Genomic DNA, 12,808 nt, shown 5'->3' with positions numbered 1-12,808 from the left:
TTGCCTTTATTCCAGTGTAGCACCCAAAGTTGAGCACTTTGAGGGGTGCGGTTTTTCAGAATGGTGACGCTTTTTGGGTATTTTCTGTCACATAGGCCCCTCAAAATCACTTCGAATGGGATGTGGTCCTTAGAAAACAAATGAATTTGTAAATTTAGTTGGAAAAATGAAAAATTGTGGATAAACTTAACCCTTCTAAATTCATAACAACCTAAATGCATCAATAATATGATGTACAAGGTTGTTAAAAAAAAAAAACACACCAAAAAACGTTTCAGAATGACTGAGAGACATTGAAGCGTTCCAGAGTTATAAAGTGACACTGGTTAGGGCTTGTGCACACATTGCAGATTTTGGGCATTTTTGCCATGCAGATTTGCTGGCAAAACCTGAAGCAATCCTGATGCCAGCAAAGTGAATGAGAAACCTGAAATATCATGCACACGTTGCTCATTTTTGACTTGCAGATTTGGTGCAGAAAATAATCTGCAGCATGTCAGTTCTCTGTGCGTTTTTGCCCTACATTTTTCACTATTGTCTTCACTCAAATCTGGGAAAATTTACTCAACGTGTGCACATAGCCTTAATGAAAACTGGCCTGGTCAGGAAGGTGAAAACCGGCTTGGGGGTGGTGAAGGGGTTAAACACAGATATGTGAATGAGGCCTAAATCAAAATTGAGAGCTTTGTTCCTAAAGTTGGCTACTGGCCAGTATACATAGAAACTTTTAACCCATTACTGCCATTGGACGGGATAGTATGTCCGATGGCAGTACCCCCGCTTTGATGTGGGCTCCGGCGGTGAGCCCGCTTCAAAGCCGGGACATGTCAGCTGTTTTGAACAACTGACATGTGCCAACAATAGGCGCAGGTGAAATCGCGACCCACCCGCGCCTATTAACTAGTTAAACGCCGCTGTCAAATGCTGACAGCAGCATTTAACCAGCGCTTCAGGCCACCGGGCCGGAAATACGCGCATAGCCGACCCCAGTTACGTGATCAGGGGTCAGCGATGCGTTGCCATCACAACCAGAGGTCTCCTAGAGACCCCTATGGTTGTTGAGGAGGCATTGCTTATGAGCGCCACCCGGTGGTCGGCTCTCATAGCAATGCTGTAATTCTGCTACATATAGGCGATCTGTTCATCGCCTACATGTAGCAGAGCCGATCAAGTTGTGGATTCGTCTAGCCTCCCTTGGAGGCTATTGAAGCATGCCAAAATTTAGAAAAAAAAGTTTTAAAAAATCTGAAAAACAAAAAAATAAAAGTTTAAATCACCCCCCTTTCGCCACATTCAAAATAAAATAATAAAAGAAATCATACATGCACATATTAGGTATTGCCACTTTCAGAATCACCCAATCTATCAATAATAAAAAAAAAGGATTAACCCGATCGCTAAACGGCGTAGCGAGGGAAAAAATCAAAACCCCAGAATTACGGTTTATTGGTCGCCGCAACATTGCATTAAAATGCAATAACGGGCGATCAAAAGATCATATCTGCACATAAATGGTATCCTTAAAAAGTCAGCTCGGCACACAAAAAATAAGCCCAAGGTCATGAAAAATGGAGACGTTACGGGTATCGGAAAATGGCGCAATTTTTTTTTTATTTTTCGGAGGGTTTTTTAGCAAACTTTGGAATTTTTTTTCACCACTTAGTTAAAAAAGAAAAACCTAGGCATGTTGGTGTCTATGAACTTGTAATTACCTGGAGAATCATAATGGCAGGTCAGTTTTAGGTTCACTAAATGCTATCAAAAAAGCCAAACAAAAAACAAGTGAGGGATTGCATTTTTTTTGCAATTTCACCGCACTTGCAATTTTTTTCCCGTTTTCTGTTACACTACATGGTAAAACCAATGGTGTCGTTCAAAAGTACAACTTGTCCAGCAAAACATAAGCCCTCACATGGCCATATTGACGGGAAAATAAAAAAGTTATGGCTCTGGGAAGAAGGGGAGCGAAAAATGAAAATGCAAAAACGAAGAAAGCTCCGGTCATTAAGGGGTTTAAAGGAGTTGTCTACTTTTAAAAAAAAATTTTGTTTCCTGGCAGTAATTTGAGCAGTGCCAGAGTCTCAGCCCTTGAACTGGAGGCCAAAAGTACTACTTTTTTTTTATATAAACTGTGGGCAGGGACCAAGATTTCCTGAAACAGGACAACCCATTTGAAGCTGAGAAGCCCTGCCAGATACATCATCACTATATGAGGCAGCTTTTTATTTCACGCACAGAGACTATTGTAGATAACCACAGATATTTTTTGAGGGATTTAAAGCCTGAGTACACACACAGTGTGGTTTACTTTTGCTTTGCGGTATGTCACCTGTGCACTGTTAAGTGCTTTTTGAACTAGTTTGCTAGGCTTTCTATGCTAGACATATGAGAACTTTTTGTTAATTCCTTTTGATCCTTTTTCTCCATAGGGCTTGACTGGTCAGAAGACAGCGGAGAAGACCAAGATGACGTTGATCAGGCATCTCCTTACCAAGTTGCATGGTCATTCCGCGAGAATCTCCAACATGACTGCAAAAAGTAAGTGTTGTCTCTGTATACAGTCCAGTATAATATTCTCATGCACCATTCATAACTGGTCTTGCTCGGCAGGGCCTCCCACCAGGTCTGAAAAGAATTGTAGAAATCCAGAGAAATCAAAGGCACCATAGGATAATCCTAATAAAATGTCAATCGTTATTCCAAATTATTAAAAAGACATCACAAAAGTGAGGAGGCACAGTGAAGCAAGTTTTGGCCATATTGGCCATTCTCAATCCTATAACACTGCACTTTTAGGCTCGAGAAAGGCCGAAATGAAACATTACCTCACTGCGCCTCCTCACTGTTACGTCTTTTTAATAATTTGAAATAAAGATTGAAGTTTTATAAGGATCATCCTATAGTGCCTTTGATTTTTTCTGGATTGTCTCTGCATGTGTTCTCCTGTTCTTCACAGCCACCAACTAACCCTCTATAACTTATTGTCAAAGGAATACAATCAATGCAACACATTGGGCCCAATTCTGTCAAGCTTTCATGCAGATTTCTGACGTAAAAGCTTAAATTTGCAAAATTTGGATGCAACTCCTAATACGCAAAGTTTTGTTTGAACTTTGACGTTTTCATACCAGTTTCTCTCAGCTCGGCCAAAATCGATGGATCTAGAGCCAGACGTTGACGAGGCAGAGATGGAATGTTACAGCTCATCTAATTTGTAACGAGCTATGGCGTTCCCTACTCCAATTATCATTCTAGTACCTGACTTGAGTAAGGTTTCTGGCTTGGTGCATGAAGGTGCACACCACTCATCAGAAGCTCCAGATTCATGGATAGGTGTGCATCTCTTCTTGAGTGAGGGGGACTGACTCCAGCATATCTGCTCAAGAGCAATGTGAACATTGCAGATCTTGATTAGGCTCTAGTGATGAGCGAGTGTGCTTGTTATTCGAGTTTTCAGAATATGCTCAGGTGTTCTGAGTATTTTGGCGTGTTCAGAGATTTAGTTTGTGTCGCTGCAGCTGCATGATTTGCGACAGCCTGAATACATGTGGGGATTTCCTAACAAACAGGCAATCTCCACATGTATTCAGGCTGTCTAGCAGTCGCAAATCATGCAGCTATGGCTACACAAAATAAATTGAGCACGCCCAAACTACTCGGAGAACACCCGAGCATGCTTGGAAAAACTCAAGTAAGGAGCATACTCGCTCATCACTCTTGGGCTCCAATATTTCTAATTTGCAGGCACATGGCTCTCTACAACGTTTGTTTCGACTCGGCCGTTAGAACTCCAGTTGCGTTGATGTAGATGGAGTCTCTTCCATAAGCGACAGGGCACAATTCTTCAGTATTCTGTTTCTTTATAGTCCGTCTAGCATTCCTTCCAGACAGCAAGAGCAGGGTGAGGTTTTCCCGACTCCCATGACGGCACACATGAGAGAGGGGATCCGCCCAGTCAGGACAGGAACCCTACTGAAGATAAATAGGCGGTACCTCTCCCTCGCTTCAGTTGGGTTGGGTTTCCTGTCCTGACAGGGACCCGTGTGCTGAAGACGGCGGTCACACGTACCTGCCCCTCTCCCGTGCAGGCGTGAAAGATCAGGTGGGCCCTGTGCGCTGTGTGGGGGCAGGGGGAAGCGCCGTCCGCGGGTCCTTCCTGTTGGAGGCTCAGAGTCCGAGCGGGCGTATGTGCAGCACGGCCACTGGGTCCAGAGGCTCTGCCTTGGCTGCCGCGCCGCCCTCTCTCCTCTGCTGGTGTCTGGGAGCTCCAGGAAGCGTCCGCTTCTGGGTCGTGCCCCTCTGACGTCACGCGCAAGGCACGCTGGGAACGGGCGTGCCCGCGTGACGGGACGGTGCCGGATCCAAGATGGCGGCGCCCATGAAATAAAACGCCGGCCGGCAAATAATCATCCTGGCGGTGTGGCGGGGGGGAGGGGCTGTTAATGGGCACCGGAGGAGGCGGAGAGTGCAGTGGATCCCTCTTAAAAAGTGGGATAACCACAGAAGATGCACTCATGCCCAAAGCTTCACAATGGAAGTGGGGCAAAAAGAGCAGCAGCAGGAGCTCTCATCAGATGCCTTGCCGAGCCGCCAGCATATCAGGAGTAACTGCTCGAGTGGTAGGAGCGGCAGTCGTAAACAGGACCGGCAAGACTCTGCGACGTCCAGAAAAAAGTCACACGTGCATCTGATCAGCCTCCAAAATCGGTACCCTTGATTGACAGCGGTGGTGAGTGATCTACGTGAATGTCACCCTTATGGTAACGGGGTTCCATATTTCTGTTTGACCACTAGGGGTCGAGGAAGTCTAGCGGCAAAACAAAGAATAGAGAATGCGCCCTATGCAAAAACCCGCTGGCAGTTCAGTGGCTGAAAAATCTCTGCGCTGACTATATAAACAAAACCATACCGGATGAGACCCCTGATTTTGTAACTAGCCTTAGGGCTATAATACAAGAGGAGGTGAAAGTCTCCCTATAGGCAGCCCTCAAAAAGACGGATAAAAAAAGCCGCAAAAGGGATTCTGATTCAGAGGCCCCCCTCCGCTCTTCTTCCTCTACTCAGTCCTCAGAATCCTCCTCGGACAGCGATATAGGGGGCCGTTCGTGTTTCCCAACAGAAGATGTGGGAAAGCTGGTCAAAGCTGTCGAGTCTACAATGGGCCTTAAGGAGGAAAAGACACCCAAGTCATTGGAGGATGGTATTTTTGGAGGGCTGGAGGAAAAGAAAAAACACACCTTCCCTGTAAATGGTAAGATAAAGGCCTTAATTGACAGGGAAAGGAAAAAACCTGAGAGGTCGGGTGCCTTAAGGCCCCTTTACATTTAGCGATGCATCAGCGATCCCGACCACGATACGACCCGGTCAGGATCGCTGGTGCATCGCTAAATGGTCGCTAGTGAGCTGCCACACAAGCAGATCTCACAGCGATACAGCGGTCGTTACTTACCTTTCACATGCAACGATCCTGGCATCCTCCCGTCCGCGTCCACGCATCGCCAGAAGGAAGCGCCTGACGAGAAATGGAGCTGCGCGATCTCGCGCGAATAGCGACAGACAGCGGGGGAGCCGGTCGGAGGTAAAGGCCCCGTCACACTAAGCGACTTACCAGCGATCCCGACACCGATATCAAGGTGTCAGGATCGCTGGTAAGTCGCTATGTGATCGCTGGTGAGCTGTCACACAGACAGCTTCACCAGCGATCAGCACAGCGATGCCGAGCGCCCGGCATCGCTTGCCATCGCTGTAGAAAATAGAATCAAAATAAAAAATATAGTTATTCTCACCTTCCGATGTCCCGTTCAGCCATCCTGCCTCTCTCCACGCTCCGGTCCCAGTGATCCTTTGCACGAATGACCGCGAGATGTCACGGTCTCACGGGAGCGTGAAGTCTCGCGGTCATTCATGCAAAGGATCACTGGGACCGGAGCGTGGAGAGAGGCAGGATGGCTGAACGGGACATCGGAAGGTGAGAATAACTATATTTTTTATTTTTTTTATTATTTGTTTACACCTGATCGCTGGTCTCCCGCTGTCACACACAGCGATGCGTGCTGGCCAGCGGGAGACCAGCGACAAAAGAAATGTCCAGAGATTTCTTGCAGCGATCAGCGATACCGGCAGGGGGGCCGCTCGCTGATCGCTGTCACACACAGCGATCTCGCTGGTGAGATCGCTGTTACATCACAAAAGTTGTGACTCAGCAGCGATCTCGCTACTGAGATCGCTTAGTGAGACGGGGCCTTAAGTATCACACATAGCGATATCGCTGCTGCGTCACAAAATCGGTGATGCTATAGCGATATTGCTAGCGATATCGCTATGTGTAAAACCCCCTTTACCTTCTACATTGAAAAGGAGGTACCCATTTGAACAAAAAGACTCAGAAACCTGGGAAAAAAAATCCCAAAAATTGATGGTGCCGTAGCTAAATCCTCAAAAAAGGTATTTCTACCATTAGAGGACTCTGGCGTACTGAAAGACCCGCTTGAGGAAGTAGTGATGGCCAACTCACTGAATGAATTTAAGAAAGGAATGGATGCTTTTCTTGTGAGTAACAGTACAGAAGGTTACGAATAACAGAATATTATAGGTAGATGGTTGACCCGGCTTAGGGGAAGGAATTTTTTCCCTATGGAGAAAATTGGCTTCTACTCTGTGGGTTTTTTGCCTTCCCCAGGATCAACAATGCAGAACAACTGCACTAAAAATAGGCTGAACTAGATGGACATAAGGTCTTCCTTCAGCCTTCAAAACTATGTTACTATGTTGATAAAAAAGCAGATGGTTTCCTGAAACATAATATACAGTAAAGAGCACAGGGATCGTGTGATACATGGACATTTCAATAAACAAACACTGAGCTTAAAGAGAGAATCCTTAATTAGGTAAGATTAGATAAGTGGTGTGAAAGTTTTATGGACCCCATATGCTTGTGAGATCAAAGGGCTGGTGGTGCTTTCATAGTTTTTGGAGGAAATAGCTCAGATTTGGTAGTGGGCCATAAATCCTCCTGACAAATTGAGTCCTGTGTGAACAGAATCAAAGATTGTAATGAATTTGTATTCCCAGACTTAAGTATTGAAATGTCCATGTATCACACCATGCCTGTACACTTTACTGTATATAATTAGGTTTCTTCAAATATTTTGTTATATCAGCCTGATGAAGAGACGCAAGAAGTCTCGAGAACTAGCTTTGTAACATCATTCACTATATTTTGTTAGCCATTAAAAGGTATCACACCCACAAGATTCCTATTTTGTTTCTCTCACTGAGAGCACTTTGATATATTTTTTTCTACTGGCTAACACAGTACTAAACCACTTTTTTTTTGTTATATGTCTGCACCCACTCTGTGCTTGATCTGTCACTTTATGCTGTCATTTGTGATTCTAGGTATGATGCAGAGGTTGCAAACAGCAGGAGCTCCAGGGTTGCACAACTTTGCACTTATTTTCAACAAAAATACAAGCACCTCTGCCGCCTGGAGCGAGCAGATTCCTGTCAGCGGAAATACCGCCACACATTCCGGAAAGCTTTGCTGAAAGACGCCCTCAGACATCCCGAATCAGCAGGGCAGCTAATGCAAGAATTGCGGAAAACTACATGCATGAGGTCCAGGTAAGGAGTCACAAAGCATGAGTTACAGCAAACTGCTATATCATACTATGGAAAAATGGACCGACTCCTATAATATATAGTAAATTGAGTCCACTAGTTCAGTGCAGGATGTGCTGTAAGTATTTTCATAAGAATTTAGGAAAGTTATGAAATGTCCTATAAATGTCTGTTCTGTTCCTGATCTAAGGATCTCGTCTTTTAGCTGAAATGAGTCTGTGCTGCACTTTATTATGTACATGCTCAGTAGTGAGGCCATGCTGGGGAGTCGGAGTTGGGAGGTTTGGCTTACCAACTACACAGCACTGGTGACTGTGCGATGTTAGGAAATGATGAAGAAGCCATTTGGCAGTGCTAACCTGCAATCAGTACAGTGGGGAAAAATGGTATTTAGTCAGCCACCAATTGTGCAAGTTCTCCCACTTAAAAAGATGAGAGAGGCCTGTAATTGGCATCATAGGTAGACAAGAACTATGAGAGTCAAAATGAGAAAACAAATCAAGAAAATCATCTTGTCTGATTGGGCAAAATTTATTTTGCAAATTATGGTGGAAAATAAGTATTTGGTCATTAATAGTGATGAACGAGGATACTCGTTGCTCGGATTTTCCCGAGCATGCTCGTTTGACCTCCGAGTATTTGGATGTGCTCGGAGATTTAGTTTGTGTTGATGCAGCTGCATGATGTACGGCTGCTAGACAGCCTGAATTCATGTGGGGATTCCCTAACAAACAGGCATTCCTCACATGTATTCAGGCTGTCCAGCAGCCGTAAATCATGCAGCTGTATTGACACAAACTAAATCTCTGAGCACATCCAAATACTCAGAGATCACCCGAGCAAAGAGTATACTCACTCATCAGTAGTCATTAACAAAAGTTCATCTCAATATTTAGTTATGTATCCTTTGGCAATGATAGAGGTCAAACGTTTTCTGTAAGTTTTCACAAGGTTGGAATACACTGTTGGTGGTATGTTGGCCCATTCCTCCATGCAGATCTCCTCTAGAGCAGTGATGTTTTGGGACTGTCTATGGGTAACACTGACTTTCAAATCCCTCCAAAGGTTGTCTATGGGGTTGAGATTTGGAGACTGGCTAGGCCACTCCAGGACCTTCATATGCTTCTTATGAAGCCACACCTTCGTTGCCCTGGCGGTGTGCTTGGGATCATTATCATGCTGAAAGACTCATCCACGTTTCATCTTCAATGCCCTTTCTGATGGAAGGAGGTTTGCACTCAAAATCTCACAATACATGGCCCCATTCATTCTTTCATGTACACGGATCAGTCGTCCTGGTCCCTTTGCAAAGAACAAATCCTAAAGCATGAAGTTGCCACCCCCCATGCTTCACAGTAGGTATGGAGTTCTTTGGATGCGACTCAGCAATCTGTCTCCTCCAAACACGACGAGATTTGTTTCTAACAAACAGTTCCACTTTGGTTTCATCAGACTATATGACATTCTCCCAATACTCTTCTAGATAATCCAAATGCTCTCTAGCAAACTTCAGACGGGCCCGGACATATACTGGCTTATGCAGAGGGACACATCTGGCACTGCAGGATCTGAGTCCCGGCCGGCGTAATGTGTTACTGATGGTAGCCTTTGTTACAGTGGTCCCAGCTCTATGCAGGTCATTCACTAGGTCCCTACCGTGTGGTTCTGGCATTTTTGCTCACCGGTCTTGTGATCATTTTGACCCCACGGGGTGAGATTTTGTGTGGAGCCCCAGATCGAGGGAGATTATAAGTGGTCTTGTTTGTCTTTCATTTTCTTATTATTGCTCCCACAGTTGATTTCATCACACCAAGCTGCTTGCCTATTGCAGACTCAGTCTTCCCAGCCTGGTGCAGGGCTATAATTTTCTTTCTGGTGTCCTTCGACAGTTCTTTGGTCTTCACTATAGTGGAGTTTGGAGTGTGACTGTTTGAGGTTGTGGACAGGTGTCTTTTGTACTGATAACAAGTTCAAACAGATGCCATTACTACAAGTAATGAGTGGAGGACAGAGGAGCCTCTTAAAGAAGAAGTTACAGGTCTGTGAGAGCCAGAAATTTTGCATGTTTTTAGGTGACCAAATACTTATTTTCCACCATAATTTGCCAAATAAATCTTGCCAAATCAGACAAGGTGATTGTGATGAATCGCACAGGGGAAGGGAGTGTCAACTTTGTTCACCTTGGGGGAGGGGAGAGAAGGATCCAGCAGGGATCGGCTCTCTGGCGCCACCACTTGCCCCAGGTCAGTCAGGGAACTGCACCGAGGGCAAATAGTTGCCGGAAAGGCTTCCCTTATAGGTACGAGTTATTCAGGCACTCCCAGTGACGGAGGTATATAGCTGGGAAAATATATATAAGCCTCCCGGCCGTCACTGCCAGAGTTCTTCACTAAAACCTTGCAGTCTGCTTCCACCAGTTCCTCGTTCGAAATAAGCCCCGTCCGTCAGCAGGCTTATATCCGGTCAGAAACCAACCCGGGTGTCGTATAATAATAATAATAAATTTTATTTTTATAGCGCCGACATATTCCGCAGCACTTTACATTTTAGAGGGGATTTGTACAGACAATAGACATTACAGCATAACAATAATCACATACAGTAGATTATAACAAATACCAAGAGGAAAGAGGGCCCTGCTCGCAAGCTTACAGTCTATGAGGAAAGAGGTAGACACAAAAGGTGGGTTGTAACAGTTGCCCTGATTGTATGGACCAGCCATAATGTTAAGTGTGTAACAGTACAGACACAGAGGGCTAATGGATGCATAAAGCATGTGGGAACATGATGCGGGAAATCTGGTTATGGTAAAACTTTTGGCTGTGCCACACAGGGATAGATTAGGTTAATGTGTTGAGGCGATAGGCCAGTCTGAATAAATGCATTTTCAGGGCACGCTTAAAATTGTGGGGATTGGGGACTAATCGTATTGACCTGGGAAGTGCATTCCAAAGAATATGATCCTGGCTACAGCATTCAAGACAGATTGGAGAGGGGAGAGTTTGGTAAGAGGGAGACCGATTAGAAGAGAGTTACAATAGTCGAGACGAGAATGAATAAGAGAAACAGTAAGAGTTTTTGCAGAGTCAAAAGTAAGAAAAGGTCAAATTCTAGAAATGTATAATAACCAACGGAGCGTGCAGACGTGGGGATTCGTGTATGGAGATAAGAGCAGCCCAAGATTAATTTTATATTTAATCGCCGAAAGGCGCACTAGAAATATAGAGGCATATATCTACAGGACATCAGACAGGTATACAGTCAAGTGTTGTGAATTCTCTTGATCTGACTTCTGAGTCGGGGCTCCCTCTGGTGGTTACTGCGGGTAGTGGAGCTGGCTGGGTTGACAGATGTCTGCCACCTGACAACGATGATTGGAAATCAGGGGTTACTGACTGGGAGGATATAAGTGAGCAGGCTTCCCTCAGTTCCTGCTGATTAGTTTTTTCCTGTGCATTTTGAGGTCTGCTGTCTCCTGCCTGATCCTGCAATTTTCAGTTAAGTTGTTCATTTGCTAATCCTTTTCATCTGATCTGGTTTTGCCTCTTTTCTGCTTTGCTGTGAGGGTTCAGCGTGCTTCCTGCTGGGGCAGTGCTGGACCCCGCTCCTTATGTTAAAGCTTGTCAGTTTGTTCAGTACCCTGTTATATTAGTCTCTTTTGCTTTGCTGCCAGTTCACACCCGAATGCTGATATAGTGGGGGAGAGGTCGTGAGACCTCAGTGTTTTTTGTATATCAGACATGTTGGATTTTTTATGGTTTTTGGGTGATTCTGTGTCTTTCCTTTGCAGACAGTGTATTTCCTTTCCTATCCTATCTAGTCAGTTTGGGCCCCTTCGTTTGCTCAGTCTATTTCCTGCCTGCGTTTGTGTATCATCTTGTCTCACCGACAATATACCATATTTTTCGGACTATAAGACGCACCCAGATTTTAGAGGTGGAAAATAGGGGAAAAATGTTTGAACCAAAAAAAGTGGTAAAATATTTAATAACATACTATTATATGTGGTGTTAAAATATATATATATATATATATATATATATATATATATATTAGTATGTTATTATGTTGGGAGCTACAGGTAGAAGATGGTGCTGCGGGACTAGTGTGTTGTGTGTAAAGTACTGTATTAAGACGCTAGAGGGTGAGTATAAGAATGGGGGCACAGGGCTTATATTGAAAGCACCACTCCAGCACTGAAAAATAACACTGGGATGCTGGTTTAATATCCCATGGGAGAACTATAACTCCCAACATGTCATGCAGATCCTATGGCATGCTGGGAGTTATAGTTCACCACGGGATGTCAGAGTGATTTTTATGTGCTGCAATTACTAACCTTAGAATTCATTCTTGTACAGGCTGCTGCTCACTGTGCTCAGTGCAGGTCCTGCAGCTAGAAAGCCACGCTGTGGTGAGGTAATGCAGCATCCCATGGCCGCACAGAGCCCTCTTATGACCTCACCACAGGTCATGTAAGCGGAAACTACACTGTTTGTAGTGCGGTGTCTGCAGGACCTGTGATGACATCATGAAGAGGCAGGGCTTTGTGCGGTCATGTGATGCTCCAGCCCGCCCTCTTCATGACTTCACCACAGGTTCTCCACAGGAGCATTCCGCATCACGTCAGTACAGCCCTGGCTGTGCTGCCTGTCAGGTATGTGAGGATCGCTTCTGCTGCACTCTGCTCCTGCCCCTCCACCCTGCTCCTGCCCCTCCACCCTGCTCCTGCCCCCTCCACCACCTGACACACATCTCCCCAGCTGCTGCAGGAATCGGCGCTGGGGAAGCCATGTGGGTCTGTCCTTTGCTGCTCCCAGCTCACTGCTCAGCTGACAGGAGAGCAGGGAAGCGGCTCATGAATATTAATTTCACTTTAAGTATCGGGACCACGTGGTTTCCCCAGCGGCTGGATTCCTGCAGCAGGCAACATTTTCCTGCCTCCTGTGATCCCAGTGCGGTCTCACTCCACCGCTGCCCCCTCCCCACAAGCTACATTCCAACCATAAGACGCACCCACTCTTTCCTCCCAAATTTGGAGGAAAAAAAGTGCGTCATATGGTCAGAAAAATACGGTATGTCTGGGGGCTATCTATTCCTTTGGGGTTCTACTCCGGGGCAGTTTAGATTTCACCTTTCTTGCTTTAGGCTTAGTTAGCTCTCCGGCTGTGCCAAAGCATCTAGGGCA

General features: G+C 45.3%; 1 protein-coding gene across 2 annotated transcripts in view; it reads left to right on the top strand.

Moving 5' to 3' along the window:
* The window catches only part of INO80D (INO80 complex subunit D), a 205,483-nt gene that overhangs the window by 95,563 nt on the left and 97,112 nt on the right, over positions 1-12,808 (top strand). For both annotated transcript variants that reach the window (XM_073541880.1, XM_073541879.1), the window contains 2 exons: positions 2,430-2,538; positions 7,399-7,623. In XM_073541880.1, coding sequence (XP_073397981.1) covers positions 2,430-2,538; positions 7,399-7,623 — 334 coding nt within the window. The remainder of the gene's footprint in view (positions 1-2,429; positions 2,539-7,398; positions 7,624-12,808) is intronic.

The sequence above is a fragment of the Dendrobates tinctorius genome, unplaced genomic scaffold (genome assembly GCF_039654945.1).
Source record: "Dendrobates tinctorius isolate UK_male_01 unplaced genomic scaffold, ASM3965494v1 ptg000125l, whole genome shotgun sequence".
Classification (NCBI taxonomy): domain Eukaryota; kingdom Metazoa; phylum Chordata; class Amphibia; order Anura; family Dendrobatidae; genus Dendrobates; species Dendrobates tinctorius.
Note: the sequence above shows the minus strand (reverse complement) of the source record. Positions and strands in the feature narration are given on the sequence as shown.